The sequence below is a fragment of the Silene latifolia genome, chromosome 3, assembly GCF_048544455.1.
Source record: "Silene latifolia isolate original U9 population chromosome 3, ASM4854445v1, whole genome shotgun sequence".
Taxonomy (NCBI): domain Eukaryota; kingdom Viridiplantae; phylum Streptophyta; class Magnoliopsida; order Caryophyllales; family Caryophyllaceae; genus Silene; species Silene latifolia.
Genome location: NC_133528.1, coordinates 109600724 through 109621734, shown reverse-complemented (window position 1 = coordinate 109621734; position 21011 = coordinate 109600724). Strand labels below are relative to the sequence as shown.

Here is a 21011-nt window from a genome sequence, read left to right as displayed (position 1 = left end):
TTCTCTACCCCTATTAACCAAACATCAAACTCAAGGTTTCTAACATCGCTCGCAAAAGGGTCAAAGCTCCCACTACGAGATGATCACAAGTATCTCTAAAGATATTTTAAACGTTTTCAAGTTACCATGAAAGAATAAATAACTTGCAAACTAAAACAAAACATTTTCGTGCAATACCACAAGGCAAAAGAACACATAGCTTTAGGATGTATAAGCTCAGAGCAATGTAAAAAGGATAAGTATAAAAGTTTAAAGAAGAAGAAACTAGAGCTGAATAAAGAACAAATAGAGAGTAACGATAGGTAAAACAGAGATGAAGCAAAGATAAAAGAAACTTTTGATCTGAAGGCTCAAATAGAAGAGGTATGGTTCACACGTGCAAGGATGACAAGAATAGACGACTCCAAAAATTAGTTTATCTATCTGAAGGCGATACCTTAAGATAAAATAAATAAAGCAGATAACCAGGGTCTTACAAATATCGTACAATCATCACTCAAGGTAAAACGTCTCGTAACATCCTTCCGTCATATCTCCATAATACCTCAGCACCAACAAATCCCTATACAACTGTCTCTTTACAATCACTACATTCCTCAGATTATCAACTCTCAAGATCACAAACTCTCACAACCATCAACTCTCAAATCCTTCCACTCTCAACAACTCCATCTAATCGCACTGAAAGAATCAAATCCATAACAATTCTATACCCTCAAAAGATGAACACCACGATACATTATAAACATCGTCAACATGTATGTTCACTAAGTTAACGCTAGAACAGTTTAGCATTAACTTCTCACAAATCCATAAATTACAGTTCGTCTCTTTCAATCAATTCTTTAAACGGCACGATCATAAACTAACTCCTCAATGGATAAACCATAAAATCTTTCATAACTAACTAATATCATTAACGATCCTTACTCCTCAAATATGGTATTCCATTAAATACGAGCATAGTCCCTAAAATTCCCAACATGCTCAATATAAACTCCACGATAACATTCATTCCATTTCCATTACTCTACTCTCGATCCATAAATAACTCGCATAACTTTTCCTTAACACATGTCAAAAATCAATAATTCGAACCATTAAAAGCATAAGCCACGATATTTCCCAAATGATATCATAAGATAAGTCTACTCATTATGTCTCTCACTTCTTGTGAAACTATGAAACCACAATCATACATCTTATACCACAAATCATCACCCTCAATCGTCAATAAGGATTTCCTCAAATATATGAAAGAATCTAACACCTATAATCCCAAGTGAGACTTTATCTTAACAACCACTATTTCCAAAGTAAACTTCATCTCAAAAATCTCTAATCCCAAAGTAAACTTATTCGTTTCCCAACTTATAATAACAAATGCTCTTCCTTTCGTACTCCAACCTCCCAATCTTCCAGTCAAACCAAATTTGATACCTCAAGAAACCACAAGGGGATCAACCTCGAAATCATCTCAAATAAGGACAACGCCACCAAATTATCCAAAAAGGATGAAAGTACGATAAGAGTAAAGTTCGAGTTATCAGGGATTAAAAGCTTTGACCGACATATAACCAAAATGCATGACACATAACATGCAAATGACATTTTCAAAACTGTTGGTCTTTAAAATCAACAAAGCATGTTCGAAAAATTCATATATGAACAACACTTTCTATACAATTAATGACAAACCAAATATCAAGTTATAAACAACATAATACATAAACTATACATTCAAAACAATTATTAGCGACAAACATTGAGACATAAACAAACACATACATGAACAAAACAATTAATACCATTAATGACGATATGAAACATTAAGACAAAAACATCCAAGTACATGAACAACACATGTAATACAATTAATAAAGATATGAAACATCAAGACATAAACAAACAAGTCCTTAATTATTTCTATCCCATTTACTCTCACTCATTTACTAGGCAATTTATTTTAGTCATCAACTAAGCGAGAGTTGGGAGCGTGTTCGCTCTGATACCAACTGTAACAACCCGGATTATAAAACAAAGGAAAAACATATATTAAATGAATTATCAGAGTATAACAATGATAAAAGGGTCAAGGTGGCGGAAACACCTGACCAATCCGGTTCGCTACTAAATCCAAAACAAACTAATAAATTATTCAAAGGTTCTAAAACGTAAAAACAAACTCCTAATTAATTATTCGGCTCGCCCCTCGATGCATCCCAAAAGACATCATCCAAACAGCGACGAGCATTCAACCTGAGAATGGGGGTCGACAATCAGTCGGGAATAACTAGATGCTCTCCCAGTCATGTTTACAACAATTGAATATAACCAACAATCAATAACAATTGAAATGTAAAACCAGTAAACATGTGAGATCATCTATACTCATGAAAACTCGACAACAACTCACTACCAAACAATGGCATAAGAAGATAATTATTCGAAATATTGACTCTAAGTAAAACAGCATATGACGACGCATAACACAAACCACATTACGACATCATGCACATCATAGAACCATTATGACCATGTACCATGTGACCAAACCAACAACCTACTAGAGCGTATAACAACTGCCTCTAGCCACAAGCACAGTGTATAAAATGAACGCCGTTAGAGCGTATAACAATCGCTCTAATCGCGGAGCGTATAAACAATCGCCTCGAATCGACGGAGCGTATAACAATCGCCTCCATCGGTGTGGACCGTATAACAATCGCATCCAAGGTACTATGTATAGCGTATAACCACGCCTATATGTCTAAGACTGGCGGACTCTCGGTGCAATAATCGTACACCGAACGACACTCGGGAATAGAGCGTATAACAACCGCCTCCAGTACCCCCGACCATAGACCATACACACTGGACCCGAAGGGTTGCATTAGTTCATTCCGTTCGGTATGTAACTGATACCTCACGTCATCTATACAACCAGCCCACAAACAATACACAGTATAACTGACTATACATACATATGAATAACATCACTATCAAATCATAGGATAATATAACTGACTATCCCACAATTATATAAACAAGAGTAATAAACGATATATGCAAACACAACGTTACACAATGAAACTGAACACCACATAACATGTGAAATAAGTATCAACCATTCAATGTTATAGTAACCTCAGCTATAACTTTAACATTAACCATTCAATGTTATAGTAACCCTAACCATAACATAAACTCTGGATGCGAGGTTATAGTAACCTCTACAATAACTTTAGTATATATAACTTGAAGTTATACATACCTCAACTATAACCTTGACACGAAACTCAAAGTTATACTTGCATTAACCATAACCTTGAGCCATAAATCTCAGGGTTACATTAGTTACAGCTATAACCTTGACTCGCACCTCAATGTTATAGTAGGTCCAGCCATAACTAGAGTAGCTACCCAAAGTTGTATTAACTTCAGCTATAACACATGAATCATCATCAAGAGAAGTTAAAGGAAGGGTTTGTGAATGGCAGCTGGGATCACCACCCTAAGGGATATACTATTAGAAGTGGATATGACTGGTTGTGCTCACGAACAGATTACGACGGTCACTCACTGTGGTTTGGAACAATTGGAATGTCCCTAAACATTCCATTGTTACTTGGTTGATGATGCATAATGGGATGAATGTCAAGGAAAAATTGTTCAAGTATGCTTGTTTGTCTTGATGATTTATGTGTGATGTGTGAGTCTCAAACTGAGACTGTGCATCATGTGTTCTCTGAATGTGTTTACAGTTGCAGAATTAAAGCTCAGCTAAGCCAATGGTTTGGAGGAACTGTCCCTGATACGATACATCTAGCTACGGTGTATCAGAAATCAATCCTATGGAAAGCAAGAGCTGCTTGTCTTACTGCATACCATTACCATGTTTGGTTCCAAAGAAACAACGCAAGATTAAACTGTTGCTTGCTGCGTTCTGAAGTGGTAGCCAGGAGAATTGAGGAAGAAGTTAGCAGGAGAGTAACAGCTAAGCTAGGAGGAGCCAATGTGAACATTGATTGGCTTGCTTTAATTCAAGGACATCAGGCTTAGTTGATATATGTTTGTTTTTGTCAATGTGGGGGTTTGAACCGTGATCAGTTTGTATCTTTTGTATATTCCTTGATTTTAATATATAATATTCACATTTTCACCAAAAAAAAAAAGGTTATAATAGCTTTAGCTATAACTTTGCAGAGCACTCTTGGCCGCCTATCATGCCGCCACTAGGGTTTATTCGTAAACCCTAATTGCGCTCATGACACCCATAATTTAATGCATAAGCAACATATGATACATAATTAATGCACAAAACATAAACAAACATGCGAAACATATTTAATCATGATAACAAATAATCAAACATGTACCAATCATGCAAAACAATCATTAAATCATATTAATTATATCAATTGGCATAAACACTATTAAAAGAGAAACACCTAGTTACCTCATTAGCAATTAGTGAAAACCGCCATAAAGAAAACGACCAACAAATCCTTGTATCCAACACGTGTCAGCATCCCAAAAATCGACTTTGAAGAAAGGCAGAAATCAAAACCCTTGAAAACGCCATGAAAAGCTATCCTTCTTCTTTACCCATTTAAATAAGAGGCCTTAGAGGTAGGTCTAAAGGTCCATATAAATAATTCTCATAAAAATATTTAGAGAATAAATTATTGTAAAGATAAGAGCAAGGATTATGAAAATATAATTTATCAATAAGTTTGGAGGAAGAAAAGATATTCAACAATGGAGTCAAAGGGAGAAAAGAAGAACGAAGGAGAGAAATAGAGGAGAGTGCGGCATATTTCACGCAAGAACAAAGAGAGCGGCTTGTCTGCTTGGTTAGCGTTTCACGCGACAAAGAAAAAGGATTGACCTAGTTGCTTGCTAGGTTAATTCTATTTATAAGGAGATTAATTAATGGGCTTTGGGTCCATTAGCTCATACAATGGATTATCTGATTACAAATCAGGTTGGACCATATTAAAACGTAAGGAGAGCTTATATTAGAAAAGTAGTTATAAAATTAAAATAGTAAAATCGTCCACGGACATTTTAATTCATTTAAAACTAGGTCAAAACGAGAAATAATAAAATAGAGAACGAATATGATAAATATAAATATTTCTAAAATATATTATTAAATTCCGAAATAATCAATTTAATAAATACTTTTATAAGAAAATATTATTATAAAATACGGGGTGTTACAGAGGTTGGTTAATTGGTACGGTTACGGTGGTATTGTTTGTTTTCTTTTTTGGTTTTTTTCTTCTTTTCCAAGTAGTACAATTAAATGGGAGGGGTAGACTAGTCAAATGTGTACTACGATGAGTAAAATGTGTACTACGTAAATCAACACCTTAAATAATTCCGTGCCATTAAAAAAAGGGAATAATATTCTTTTAACTTACATAGACATATTAACGGGATATTCTTATTTTGTTACATACATGAAATTGTACTAATTATATGTACAATGTGATATAAATATTTTACTATTATTATTTTTAAAACTAAACATTATCACCAAGAATATTTTGTTAGGAAATATTTTCTAATTAATTCTATTATTCTATCTTTTAATACAAACGTACTACGGTTGAGAGTAATCATAAATTGTTATTACTTATAAAAAAGAAAAACTTACTTATGATATTTTTTTACACTTTAACTTAATATCCATCTTTGCTCCATACTATATGAAAACTTAAATTTTGGTTACTTTTTTTTAATTCTTTATTGTTTATATAACGCCTTCAGTGGATATAGTGATATAATTAGACACAATGTTTCTTAAAACAAAGTTAATAAAATAATTTCAGTAAAACCGACAATCTTATACGAAGTAAAAGTGTTGAACAATCTCTTTTCTAGCTCTCAAAATTACTAATAGTAAATTTTATAATTAAATTTCAAATGAAGTTAAATAGCAATAGTATAATTATTAATTTCTCTAATATTCTTATCTAAAAACCGCGCATTTGCGCGGAATCAATACTAGTAAAAGTAAGATTTGAAATCATGACAATTGTTAACCGATGATTTTAATTTAGGGCCTCGAGTAAAGTTTGGTCGGGTTTGATTAATTCAGTTTACGGGTTATATTTAGGTGCCGCAATTCCGTTCAATATTTGGTATTTAGTTACCCTTTTGTAAGTCGGGTTAATGAGGTCGGGTTGGTTTGTCTTGCTGAAGACGGGTCGGAGCAAGTGACGGTAATGCCATTCACAAAATGGATAGGGGAGACAAGGTGGGGACACCCCATGTGCTTCCTTCTTTCCTCTATTTGGGTCATTTGTGAGAGAAAATGATATCCGTCACTCCGGAGTGACGGATATGTGCGTCTTCAATGAGATTTTGTGGGTTTGTAATTGGCTAATTGCCACTGGCGACTTGGCGAGGTTTAGTTACATTTTAAAAAAAAAAAAAAAAAAGAAAAAGAAAAAAGCAATTGAAGAGAAAAACAAGTTTGTCGTTTAATGATGTTTGATTCGTGGTTGCTAGAGCTGGACTTCGGGCCGGTTCAGCACGGGCCGGGCCGGGTTGAACCTGGGCTGGGTTGGTGGATGGGGGAGCCCGAGCCCACACTGCGGGCTGTGGGTTTGCGGGCTAGGGTGCGGGCCGGGCTGGGAAGTAGTGACCCTGAACCGGCCCGGTTGGGTAAAGTAGGTTGAAAAGTTGGTGGGCTGAGCGGGCTGGGTGGGTTGGGTAGTGTGGGCTGGGGAACACACAACCCGGGACCGGCCCGGTGTGTCATGCGGGTTGTGCGGGCTGGGATACGGGTTAGGCGGGCTGGGAAATAAAGAGCCCGTGATGGCGGGCCGGGTTGGTGCGGGCCGGGCTAGCCCGTGCTAGAGTCCAGCTCTAGTGGTTGCAGTGATGGTGGTATCCCAAAGCATCACATCACATCACATCCCACTATTTAATTTCGAAATCAAAATATTAATCTCAGTAAAATTGTTTCAATGGTGGAGAGAAGGAAGCCATTAGTGCTTGCTTCAACTAAAGCCCTCATAAATTCACTCCTCCCCAGAAACTCAACTACTCAATTACCATCATCATCTTCTGCTGAATTTGTTGAGTTTAAAGCTGGAATTATTCGTTTTCCAAAGACTAAACATGGAATTGCTTCTCTTGATCATTCTTCCCTTGTTTTTCTCTCAGTTGCTCAACTCAAACGTCTCGGTCTCACTTCTGGCTCCCTGGTAGGTACACCTCTATTATTCATTCACCATTTCTATCCTTTATTTATCTTCTTCTTCTTCTTCTTCTTATTATTATTATTATTATTATTATTATTATTATGTGAAATGTGAAATTAATTAATTCATTGCTGCTTACTTTTGAACTAGTTATCGCTATATCGAAAATCTGTTACTCCCTCCATCCCGGTCATTTGTTTGCTTGTCAGAGGCATTCCTAAAATAGAAAGCCAAACAATTGAGTGGGACACCCCCAAAATGGAATAGCCAAACAAACCGAGACGAAGGGAGTATAATTGAATGTTTAGGAATCTGAAATTTGGTGCTGTAGTATGTGTCACACTTGTGGACGCTTTCTCCATCTTTTTTATGTTTCCTTTGTTATAGGTTCTCATCAAGAACAGCTATACTAATGTTGAGAGAGTTGGACAAGCTGTAGCGGTTGACCCCCCTCCTTCCAAACATGACTTGCTGCCTGATGCTCAACTCAACACCTATTCGGACACTAATATAATGCTTGTTTTTCCATCGCTGACTTTCCCTCAAACTCAACACCAGATTCTAACCCAAAATGTTGCCTATCTCTCACCTCTACTGGCGTTTAATGTCGCGTTGCAAACATCAGGCTTGATATCTCTTGTTTCACATGGAAACGAGTCTCTGGCGTCTTTGTTTGATGTCAAAGAGTGTGCAGAAAAAAGTGAAGCAATGGTTAATCATTGCACTGTCAGTTTAAGTCTTCAGCCTTGGCTTCGTTTGCCACGATACGCCTCACATTTGAGGATCTCTTTTGTCAAGATACCCGAGTGTGGTATTATCGAATCCCTCAAAGGAAAATCCTCCTTTGAAGCTATGGACCGCCAACAGATGATTGATTTGGCTTTACAGGACTATTTTAACATTGATAGATATCTCTCTAAGAATGATGTGTTTTGGGTCCAAATAAATTGGAATTGCAATTCAACCATGTGTGGCAGCTGTCGCTTGAAAACCAAGAATGATCAACATGATTTTGTTTACTTTAAGGTAAAGTCTACTCGATTTGGTGGCATACTTGTTCATTGTATTAAAAATGATCTTGGCTCAAGATTGTAGTAATTGGTGAGAGTGTCAACAGGTTGTAGCTTTGGATCCTCCGAATGAAATTGTTCTTCGTGTCAATAGTAAGAAAACCGCCCTCGTGCTTGGAGGAAGCACTGCTGCTGCTCTTCCCTCCGATCTGTTGATTTCAGAGCCTTTTAAGATTGCCCCTTTACAGACAACTACTATAAAGGCCTTGGGATCTATTCTTGCACCAGTTTTATGTCCATCCGTTCTTTCTTCCAAATGTCGTGTTGCCATCTTACTGCATGGTTTAGCAGGTGTCTGACTCTTCATCTCTTAACCCTTTTCTCGATCTGATAATCCGATTTTGGTCCTGTCAATGCTACAAACCTTTCTAGGGGATCTTGCTGAAAAATGGTTTGAATCCAGTAATTATTGAGGTCAGTGGTGGACCCATGAATTATGGGCCGTGGGGGCACATTGTGAAATAGTAACCGCCTAACAGGCACGTATATATAGATAAACACTTATACATAGCACTTATACAAATGATTGGTACGGAGGGAGCAACTATTATGGTTGTAGTGGGGTTTGAACCCAAGACCCCTGCGAGAATATTTCTCTATCCTTACAACTGAACCACTCTACTTTTGCTTATACTATATATTAGTGTGTTTAATACTAATCATAAATTTTCAGAAGCTCTATAGGGGCACTTGCCCCCATAAGCCCGTATGTGGGTTTGCCCCTAATTGAGGTACTCCCTCTGTCCATGAATACAATGTTCTTTTTGGGGGGTGGTCATTGTGGTTTTGTCCCCACATCTTTCCTAAAATATAAATTTCTTTTTTCATTCAAGTGTTAGTACTACAATGACGAACAACAACAACAACAACAACAACAACAACAACAAAAACAAAAGCCTTGGTCTCAAGCAAACTAAAGTGGCTAAGTAGTTTGATAAATAAACGTGGCTAATCACCTTAAACGATTTCCCCTCATCTTATGTTCAATAGATGCAACTCCTGCCTTCTTCAGCACCACCATGTCCTTACTTGTATGGCCGAACATCCAGGGGAGTATGCACATATATACTACTCTCATTTTTCATCTCCCAACACTGAGTATCATGTAATAATCATAATTGTCGTGGAGTAGAATTTACCCTTTATACCTAGATTACATAGAAACCAACCCGGTGACACTCTTGCACTTCAATAATCCTGATTTGATCCTTTGTGTCACATCTCCATCCCATTTTCTATTATTTTGGATAATAGATCCTAAATAATGAAAAACGTTGAAACCCTTGAGCAATCTCTCCATTAAGGGTGATCCACATGTTAGTGTGCTCTATAAGTCTATAATTCTCTTGCAGAAGAAACTGAGAAATTTATTTATGGACGAAAGAAGTACTCCTCTTATTTCATATGTTGTTCCCTTTTCAATAAAATACTCTTCACATATATTAGAGAAAGGGGAACATCATATGAAATAGGAAGGGGTATAATAAATTAAAATACATATACATGTTGATTCCCAAGTTTGGCAGAATTCACGTCTGTCTGTGTTTATTAATGGTTATGCTTGATTTCAATGTTATCAAGGTACTCAAGTAATTCATAAAAGTGCATGGAACTTGCTTACGTTCACCTTTGATATTATTTAAAAGTAGAAGAGTAGAAGCAGTGATGCTTTTTGCTAAATCGATGTTTTTGCAATTAGTCTCATTGTAGACGGGTATATCCGTCCAAAGATGTAGACGGGTCAAATATGTTACCATTTCATAATAAGACAACCCCCACCATCCCACTTGTTGTTTGTCTTATTATGTAAGTGGTGACATATTTGACCCGTCTACAACTTTAGATGGATAGTGTCCGTCTAAAGTGAGATTTTGTGATGTTTTTGTAATAGGCCTTGTGTCAACGTGGTTCTGGGAGCTGATTTTGTTGCAATGGCAGGTTCTGGAAAGAGGACAATTGTCAGATATGTTTCTCAGCGATTGGGCTTGCATGTTGTGGAATATAGCTGTCACACTTTTATGGCTGCGTCTGAAAAGAAAACACTGTCCTTACTAGACGAGGCTTTCACTGCAGCTCATAGGTATTTTCTAGAGCATGAAGCAATCTAACCCGTTTACTGATGTGGCTTTCTTGTTCGATTGCTTCTGCGTGTTTCTGTTAGCTGTTTGTTAGTATTAACAAATATCTGATACGATAGTTGCTGATTTGGCAACAATCGAATTACAATGTCCACGCATAATATGAAAGAGACGCAATCATCTATCGATGTCTTATTCCCTAAACTTGTCTTATATGCACCACTTTTATATATGCACCACTTTTATTTGCTAGATTGTGAACTCTGGCTTATGTCTCAATTCCGCACTAGTCTGAGCCGTGGATTATACTTGTTATTGTTGTCTTTCATTTGTGGATACACTCTTTGTTTGTCTCTGTTCACTATAAAATTGCAGAAAGATGTTTTTTTGGAGAGTAGTATTCCTGTGAGTTCACTTTTGGCAAATTTTGGATTTCTGCAGTTATTCTCCAGCCATATTATTACTGCGGCATTTTGACGTCTTTCGAAATTGGCCTTCCCCTGAGGGCGCAGAATCTGATCATGCTAGTATCGCCTCTGAGGTAGCGTCTGTTATAAGAAAATACACTCAACAACTTGGCACAGATGGAAAAATCTTTGCCGATGAAGATTTAAATGGAAGGCCTGTAAGTTCATTCTCTTTTCCAAATCTGAAAGCTTTTCTTGAATAGATTGCACTTTGTCAATTTGCATTGATTGCTGATATTGAAGCAATGTGTCAAAGCTACATTCATGTTCTGAGAATGAGGAACATGTCTTTTATTTCGAGGAAGTCTTGGACTTCGAATGTTTAAATTTCCTGAATACAAGCTCTAATGAAGTAATCTAGTATGTTTATTCTACACTGATGCAGCTACTGAAGACTGGTGAATTAGTAAGGCGTTCTCGAGTATTCTTAGTTGCAGCAACTGAGAATACGGAAGGTCTACCGCTTGCAATTAGACGTTGCTTTACCCATGAACTCAGTCTATCTCCTTTATCTGAAGAAGAAAGAGCGGAAGTGATTAACGAATCACTGCAAAGCATATCCCAGTTCTCTGTTAATGTATGTTGTAATACATTTTTCTTCGCTTTTGTGACTCTCCATGTTCATAAGATAGATGCGGTGTCACAATTGTGAAACGGTTTATCCTGTAACTGTTTATGACCTAAGTACCATTAATTCTTGGAAAACTATATCATCTTAGGACTGGCATGAAGGGCACAGGAAGAAAGGATGCGGAGAGGGACAGAAAGATGAGAGGTAGAATGAGAGACTAACCTTATTTCGGTAATATGTCCAGTGAAGGGGATATGTTTGAGGAAAAACATAAAATGGGAGACAAAGCTTGTTTCACTAAAAATCTGTTTAGGAATGCATGCTTAATGCAATAACAAATTAAAGCTTCTGGACATTTCTTCAACACGGTTGTTGATCAAAAGCTTCTTGACATTGCTTTACCGGACCTTGCGATTAGGTCCTGAATCCCCGACATGGTTGACCCAGACCTCAACCCGGTCAGACCTGCCTCACTCTGTACCATGCCAGGCCAGGTCTTCTTGAGTCGACCCTGACCCGTCCAACCCGTTCCTCTAGGCGGCTAGGCCCGTGGCCACCTCTAATGGAACCATGACAATTTCATATTACTCTAATGAAGAGTATTTCTTAGTCAATGTTTTGGGTTGTTGACTTTGATGAGCTGCTGCAGGATGAACTGGAGCATTTTGTGAAAGATATTGTTTCTCAGACATCAGGGTTTACACTGAGAGATTTGCGTTCGTTAGTTGCTGATGCTGTAGCTGATTTGAATATCAAGCATAACCTTCATGACGGGCCTGGAGAAACAGTTGAGAACAAATCTGCTTCACTCAACCATTTACAGTCTGAACCTGTTTCAAACATTAGTCAAAGTCCTGGAAAAGAAGCCTTGTCAAAAGCGTTAGACCGTTCAAAGAAGAGGATTGGATCTGCATTGGGTGCTCCAAAGGTAGCATCTGACAAATTTGATTACGCCTGCAAATGGTGGTATATTTGATGTCTTCTGTAGATGTAGATACCACTAAATTGTTAAACAAAGGGCAACTGTTTAAGAAATTGAAATATATTATACTTTTTTTTTTCTTGCCTGTTCGAACTTCACTCTCCGAGATTGACTCAATTAGACTAAGATTATCCACAAAATGAATATGAGTCTTAACAACAGTAAAAAGGACCCACTTTATCATTAAGACTTAACTCAGACTCTCTTATTTATTCCACTTTATCCCTCAAACCTATCAAAAGTATCAACAACAATAAATAGGACCCACTTATACACACAATACACTATTCAATCCAAGACCCACTCTAAGATTTTGCTACAGTCTATTTGCTTTATGCGTGTGAATTTGTGCAAATATGAGCTTAAGACTCATGCTCATACCTTCCCTCATACTGGTATAAACTTAGCCTTACCCCTCTCACTAACCTCACTTCTCTTCTCCTTCCATCCCAACCTCCAATAGCCCCATAGCAATCCCACCCTCCGACACCAATCCTACAACCATCACCTCCTGACACACCACCTACAACATACACTCAACCCACCCCCTACAACCCACCACTCGGCCCACCCACCTACAACCTAGCCTTGACCCCCAACCCACAAAACACCAACCAACACCCCCACAGCCGACAACATTACCACCTAGCCCAAAAAATTACCACCCATGACGTAGATTATAAGCATATCTGAATGGTTGTAAGTGGTCGGAGAAGAGGGGGTGTCGAGAGTGAGGTTGAGGTTTTGGAGGTTGAGAGGGTCAGGGGTTAAGAGTGAGGGGAGTCAAGGGAGGAAGAGCAGGGGGTCGAGGGAGGAGGTGTGCGCGGTGTCAGGTGGTTGATGGGCTGGTCCCTTATATGACTGATGATATTAGTGTGGGTGGATGGCAGTTGGTGGAAGAATGGGGTATTATAATGATTTTGGTTCGGTGATTTATTAGTGGCTGATTAGGGTTAGTAGAGTCGTAGACTTAATTATGAGAGTTAAAGGTGGATAAGTAATGGTATGTTTGGGAATAATGTAGGTTTCATTAGGACAAGTGAGTAATTTTAGAACAAAAAACTATAGATATGAAGAAAGAGAAGTGGAAAGAAAAAACAAGAAATTCCCAAACAACTATGGGAAGAAAAAGAAGTATGGAAGGAGTATTTTCTTCGTTCACGCATGTCATTCTCTTCTAATGCGACGACAATACTAAACTACTGACTCACTTTGCTTTTCCATGAACGTGCCACTAAAGGATTCCAAAACGTTTATCATGTATTTTTCACTTCCGATCAAACATTGAACATGAGAGAATTGTTTTGGGCAAGTAAAGTGTACTTTACTAACTTTTCTGGTTGTCTATTTTTGCTGGTCTTTTGGAGGATATGAATATATGATACTTATATTCTGTTGCTTCAAAATTTTGCGAATTAGCACTGATGAAATTTTCTTCATTTTCTATTCTAGCTTATGCTGGTCTCTATTCTAGCTTATGCTTGTTTCTAATAGCTACTCCATTATTGTCCATGGCACATGTAGCTTATCTTTCCTCTTTCAGAGCAAAGCACACCTTTATCTGATTGTTCGTTTTCCACATTTCTACTTAGGTTCCAGACGTGAAATGGGAAGATGTCGGAGGGCTTGAAGATGTGAAGAAAGCAATTCTGGATACTGTTCAGGTTCTGCTAATTGTCACTACATTTGCATCGATGCAAACTGCATAAGTTGTCAACTTTCGGAGTCTGCTTTCATTATATCTGTTAGGATACCATTTGGTCTTATGCAAAATAAACTGGGTGGGGCCTTTTTCTTCCATTTTCTCAGTGTTCTGCTTGAATGGTAGTTCAATTCAGGGTTTAGATGATTGAAAGACGTTACATAAAGCCCGTTACATAACAGATTAACAGACCGCTGTTATTTATTGTACATCATATCTCCATTTACCTAGCCTATATTTCCCAAAGAAAACCACCGATATTGTGGCCACATCAGGCAAAATATTACAATAGCTCCGTTACTTTACCCTTATATCTTGAACTTCATCGATACTACATGTTATTGTAGGAAGCAAATATCAGGGAATATACTTGTAAATTGAAAGTAGTGCATGTATTAATTGCTAAAATAGTGGTGCGAAGAGAGAAAGATAGGTTATAAACACTGAAAACCTACTTGAGTTTCGGCTTCTAAGAAAAGTTAAAATTTAACGCATTGACTGCTACATGTTAAGTGACACAAGTGACATCTGGCGTCGATATTTTCAAACCATTACCGCAGCTGCAACTGATACCACATATTTTTAATTTTAATACCATTATTTTAATTTCTCTGATTGTGATCTTATTTCTATTTTATTTTTATTTCTTTCAACAAATACAAGTATGTGGAAAGTTATTGTGAAGTGCATTTTTCTCAAAGCTTTCTGTTTTCTCAAGATTTTGTATTGGAGAAGGTGGTTGTTTTGCCAACATATATATTGCACTATAGCATGTTTACATTTTTGTTCCTGTCATTCGATTGGTTCATGTTGTTTTTCTTTAACAAAGCTCTTACTTCTTACTGACGTTACACACTGCAGCTCCCTCTCCTGCACAAAGACTTGTTTTCTTCTGGTTTGCGGAGACGTTCTGGAGTTCTTTTTTATGGCCCTCCAGGAACTGGAAAGGTATTTTATTGTCTGAAAAGTTTTGTATTTTAAGCTTGACTGATATTAGTACTCATTACTTGGTCATTGTTTCTAATTGGCCATCTCACTACAAATTACAGACTCTACTGGCAAAAGCTGTGGCGACCGAGTGCTCTCTGAATTTCCTTAGTGTAAAAGGACCTGAACTGATAAATATGTACATAGGGGAGTCGGAGAAAAATGTTCGGGAGATATTTAAAAAGGTTAAGCACTATAATGTTTTGCTTTCAGTTAAAATCTAGTTTGATACTTAAATCCAATGACTGAAGTATTGAGTAACCGTTGTCAACTCTGACAGGCGAGATCAGCACGTCCGTGTGTCATCTTTTTTGATGAGCTCGATGCGCTTGCACCAGCACGAGGTATTTCCGGTGATTCTGGTGGAGTTATGGACAGGGTAGTTTCCCAGGTAAATATTCGGGAGAAGTTTGTGTAATTAATGGACCTGTAGTAATTAGTTCTACTTCCGAAGCCCTTTGTTATTTACTGTAAAACATTATGTTGTGCAGATGCTTGCCGAAATTGATGGGCTAAATGATTCAACTCAGGTTTGTTTGCACCCTTGCATAAACTGCAATAACAACATTACCCCAGTGCTTCAAAAAGCTCCCACAAATGGCAGTTTGAGGGGCTTAGATGTACATAGTCTTACCCCCTGTATTAACTACATACGGAGAATGTTTCTGAATGGTCGTTATGAAAATTTCCTGGAGAATTGCACTGAATGAATACCACTTCGTGATAAATAATAAAAAGAAATGTAGATAGTTTAGCGAGTGATTTTCCATTATTCAAAACCAGATAATAATGAGTCTTTGGTTCCATCAAATGTGGAAATGACTTGCATCATATGATATTCAAGTTTATTCCAAATTAGTAAAGAATTGATCACTTATAGAAAAAATGTTCTGGTTTCCAGTTTAATAGTGCTGTCTTACTTTTTGGTTGTGTCAGGACCTCTTTGTTATAGGGGCTAGCAATCGTCCTGATCTTATTGATCCGGCACTTCTAAGGCCAGGCCGATTTGACAAGCTCCTTTATGTCGGAGTGAATTCTGATCCATCATACAGAGAACGGTTAGTGGACTATGGATTAATAATTTAAACTGCGGAGTACTTATCTATGGTTTTTTTGTACCTTAGCAGTGTATGGTGCTGCTTTCATGCAGAGTCCTTAAAGCGTTAACCAGGAAGTTCAAGTTGCATGAAGACGTATCTCTTATCTCCATTGCAAAAAGATGCCCCCCGAATTTCACAGGAGCAGATATGTATGCCTTGTGCGCAGATGCTTGGTTTCAAGCTGCAAAACGAACAGTATTTTGCAATCTCCATTTTTATTTATTTAGTTGGGAAATCATGCATTTAAAACCTGACAAGTATGTATATTAGTCTCTCAAGTACTCCTTCTTATAGGCCATAAGCTCAGAAGCAGATTCATCTAGTGACAAAAATCATGCTGACTCAGTGGTGGTGGAATATGATGACTTCATCAAGGTAAAAAAAAACTATTCAATTCCAATAACTGGTCTTTCAGGATGAATCATCAAAAAACACTATCCTTGTGTTTTCAACAACATGAGAGCCTTACTCACTGATTTAGGCTTGACGGACATAAATCATTCCTTTGAAACTGTTAATGACTGGTTGCATACATGAAGTATAATGAAAGAAACGAATCAGGGAAGAGGAACAAAATTGTGATAAAAAGTTTATCTAAATTCCAAGCCATGGAAGTCATAAATGAAGAAAAAATGCTCTTCATTTTTTTAGTTTTAGATTCAAGAAAATCAATTACTAGCTGTAATTATTGAAAATTAACTATAATAATAACAAAAAAATGAACATAACAACAACAACAACATCAGAGCCTTAATCCCAAAATGATTTGGGGTCGGCGGACATGAATCATTCTTTAGAACCGTCCATGGATGAACGCACACCTCAAAATGCAAATAGAAAAGGGAAAATGAAAAACAAAAGGGAGAGCGAAAATGTAATGGAAAGTCAAGGTAAACTTAGAGGTTTTAAAATCGAATTCCGGATTTCTTTTATAAAAACTTAAAATTTAAATCGAGAGAAAAGATTAAAACGATTTTGAAAATCGAAGTAGAATTAAGGATCTGGAATGCCTTAAAAGTAAACCAAGTAAAATATATAAGAAAGTGGTTGGTAAAAAAGTGTAATAAAGGAGAGAAGAACCAATAATTTATTTTTTTTAAATTAAATAAAAACACTAAATATGTTAAAAAAACATCAAATACTAAAAATCCACATGTATCCTTTCTCTTCATTGTGCCCTCTCTGTCACCATACTCTCCTCAAGCCCCATAAATCTCATATCGTGCTCTATCACTCTCAACCATATCTGCCTCGGTCTTCCTCTACCTCTAGGGACCTTTTCTGTTCTCCAAGCCTCCAGCCTCCTAACTGGTGCGTCCATAGGTCTCCTTCTCACATGGCCAAACCATCTTAGTCGGTTTTCCATTATCTTGTCCTCTATTGGCCCCACTTTTACCTTTTCCCTAATCACCTCATTGCTTAATCGATCTTTCCTTGTATGTCCGCACATCCACCTCAACATACGCATCTCCGCCACACTCATCTTTTGAATGTGACAATGTTTCACGGCCATAAAAAATGAACACTGGGAACCGTAAAAAACGAACAGAGTAAAAAAAAATTAAATTCAAATCCACCGAAATGAAGATGTCATTCAACACATGAGGATGATAACACATGAAATTTAAGTGAATGGATTTGAATTTTTTTTTACGAAAAATAAAATAAAAAAGGTATATCAATAAAATAAATAAAAATCAAACTCTATATTGACCTTGACTCCCTTCCATGACCATATATACTTCAATTCCAAGGAACCTCATATCGTTTTAACCATCTCTATTCATGTTTTCTGGAGTCTTCCCCTACCGCTTGCAATCTTATTCATTCTCTAATTTTATACCGTCTAACTTGGTTACCAATTAGTCTCCATCTCAAATGGCCGAAACTATGTAACCAATTCTCCATCATCTTAACTTGTATAAGCGCAACTCTTACTTTTTCCGTAACCACCTCATTTCTTGGTTCATCTTTCTTTGTATGGCCGCATACCATCAGTTTATAGACTATACATCAGATGTAGTACATCTGATTGTGTACTTTTTGAGCTCTATTATAAAGTTTTTGAGTTTTGCTTTGAATATTATGAGTTTTAGTATAAAGTTTTTGAGCACGTTCACTTTAAACATTAAACTAAAAATATACAATATTGCTCAAAAACTATACATATGCTCAAAAAAATGTACCTTTTCTCAGAAACTAAAAAGGGAGGGTCTGAGGTAATACATCTAACTGACTATACATCAGATGTAGTACATCTGATTGTGTACTTTTTGAGCTCTATTATAAAGTTTTTGAGTTTTGCTTTGAATATTATGAGTTTTAGTATAAAGTTTTTGAGCACGTTCACTTTAAACATTAAACTAAAAATATACAATATTGCTCAAAAACTATACATATGCTCAAAAAAATGTACCTTTTCTCAGAAACTAAAAAGGGAGGGTCTGAGGTAATACATCAGATTCGCAATCCTTTTTCCCCGCATACCAATTGTAGCATACACATTTGTGCTACATTCATTTTAAAGTGACAATGTTTTACAGCCAACACTCATTGTCACATAATAATACTAGCCTAGTTGCCATGCCGAAGAATTTACCCATTAGTCTATGAGCCATGCACTTATCATGTAGAAACTTAGTGACGCTCTTCCGCTTCCATTATCTTTGTGTCTTCAATGAAAGGAAATGTCAGGTACTTGCTTTCGTCATTTGTCCACTCCCTTCTCGATGTCCATTGTTAACCATACTTCCCGGTATCAACTACCTTATCTCTAGTGACATTCATAACCATCTGCCTCTCAACTTCCCTTGATTCGGTCTCCCTTCTCCAACGAGTGGATGTCCGGGTAATGGCCGGTGTTGGCCGTAGAGTCTGGTGGAGGGAAAAAAGTGGTGTTCGTAGGCTAATGTTTTCTGGTGGTGGTCTTGTTGTCGCTGTTGGTTGTTTGCTGAGTGGCTTAATGGCTACTGTGGGGGAAGGCTTGGTGGTGGATGGGCATTGGGGCTGCTGGGACAGGGATTGAGACTTAGGAGGAGAGGTTAATTAATCTGAACATGTTATGGTTTAATTGTCATCCACTTCAGAAGATCAGTAAAAATGGGAGGGAGTATTTTTATTTTCTTGGCACAAATTTGATAAAATAAAAAATTAAAGAAAATTAGTTTTCCCATTGCTGGAACTTCAGGTACGTAGAACTGTAGAAGTGCCGGTGACAGTGGTGCTAGGAACTTAATGCTGTTATTGTAGTAAGATTTGTCTTCCGTCCAAACTTGGTTATCGTCATGGTACCGAGTTTGGTTACTCACGAGATTTATTGTTTGTGATTTTTGATTGCATTGACAGGTGTTAGGAGAGTTGAGTCCTTCTCTCTCTTTAGCCGAGCTCAGGAAGTATGAGATGCTGCGTGATCAATTTGGAGGAAGTTCAAGTTGATATTTTCGGGTGAAATTTTGGGATTTTGTTGTTTATATAATGTTGACACTACTGCTATGAGTTAAAAGTAAATATGTCAAAATTTAGCCTAATCCGTACAGCTGACGTGACCTTTTTTTTTTCAGGATCAGGACCTGTAATTTTTTACCATTAATTGAATAACTAGTGGCGCGAAAGCGCGGTTTCTTAGATCGTTTTTTCATAGAGAATCTAACATTTAAAGCGATTGTAAAAATAAATTTTAATAATGTGTAATAATAATAGGTAACAGGGATAAAATTAGATATTTTAGCCTGAATGAAATTTGCAATATAACTATTTTTTTAATAAAAAAGTTATTTATTATAAATAAGATTGTAGATTAACACAAATAACACATGATTCTTTTTTATCCATATAAAATATTTATGTGAAGTGTATAACTAATATTGTAATTTTTGTTAAAATATACACTAATTTAATAATGCGAGTAAAGAATTTATGTATAATTTATAAGATGGTATAGTGGAACATCAATTAGTAACCCATTATTTATTTATAGTTTTAACATTTACAAAGGAGCCCAATTATGAGTAAATACTAGTTTTAAACCCGTGCAAAAAATGCACGGCGTAATAACATGTGCTATCATTGGATATAGGAGTATATAAATGTGCGTTATTAAATGTGAATGTCGTGACAATGTAAATAAGTCTTTAATTAGAGATTCAACGTACATGTAATTTAATTAACGTTAAAGGTAATATGAAAAGAGTATATGACTTTTACAATAAATCTTTCTTAAGACGGCATTATACGTCTTAAACTTAAGACAGGTTTAATACATATCACTTGTGTATATAAGAATGCATAGGATAAAAAAAACATATTTGGCTTATATATATACTCAAGTGGTATTATACTTGACCCGTAAAACGGTTAATGTCGTATTAAATGAGAATTTGCGTGACGTTTATACTATCATTTAACGATAAATTAAAATTTATTGGTGTTTATGTATAAACACAAAAAAAATGAATATTGATTAAATATGAATGTTATATATAAATTAATTTTTAAAATATTTGTTTTCAAATTTTAAAATGATAAAAAAATAAAAAAATAAAAACTCCTTATTTGCACCAACTCGTTGCATAAACCCAAGCCCATACACTCAACTTGTTGCATAACTGCATGAAGCTAATTTACCCTCTCCAATTTATTACTCTCCTTATTAAAAACCTTAAAGCCTCCAATAAGTCTAATTAATACACTGGAATCTTTCATTTGCATTATGGAAAGTGAACCCAAAAAAAATCGTGTCATTCCACACATCTCTCATTAAATTTTCTCAACCTTCATTTCATCCTTACCACTACGTCTTCTCTCTAACTCGTCTACCGTCTCAGCGTCTTTACAT

At 36.6% G+C, this 21011-nt stretch overlaps 1 protein-coding gene across 1 annotated transcript; it reads left to right on the top strand.

Moving 5' to 3' along the window:
- The first annotated feature begins 6483 nt into the window (after positions 1–6483).
- Positions 6484–19958, top strand: LOC141647838 (peroxisomal ATPase PEX6). The gene is made up of 18 exons (XM_074456187.1): positions 6484–6523; positions 6887–7223; positions 7608–8246; positions 8338–8581; positions 10229–10370; positions 10810–10993; positions 11221–11412; positions 12056–12334; positions 13981–14052; positions 14952–15038; positions 15140–15262; positions 15358–15468; positions 15569–15607; positions 16014–16135; positions 16228–16372; positions 16472–16552; positions 19523–19621; positions 19738–19958. The coding sequence occupies exons 2-17, from the start codon at positions 6984–6986 to the stop codon at positions 19610–19612; spliced, it is 2790 nt and encodes a 929-aa protein (XP_074312288.1). The 5' UTR covers positions 6484–6523; positions 6887–6983; the 3' UTR covers positions 19613–19621; positions 19738–19958.
- Positions 19959–21011: the final 1053 nt, after the last annotated feature.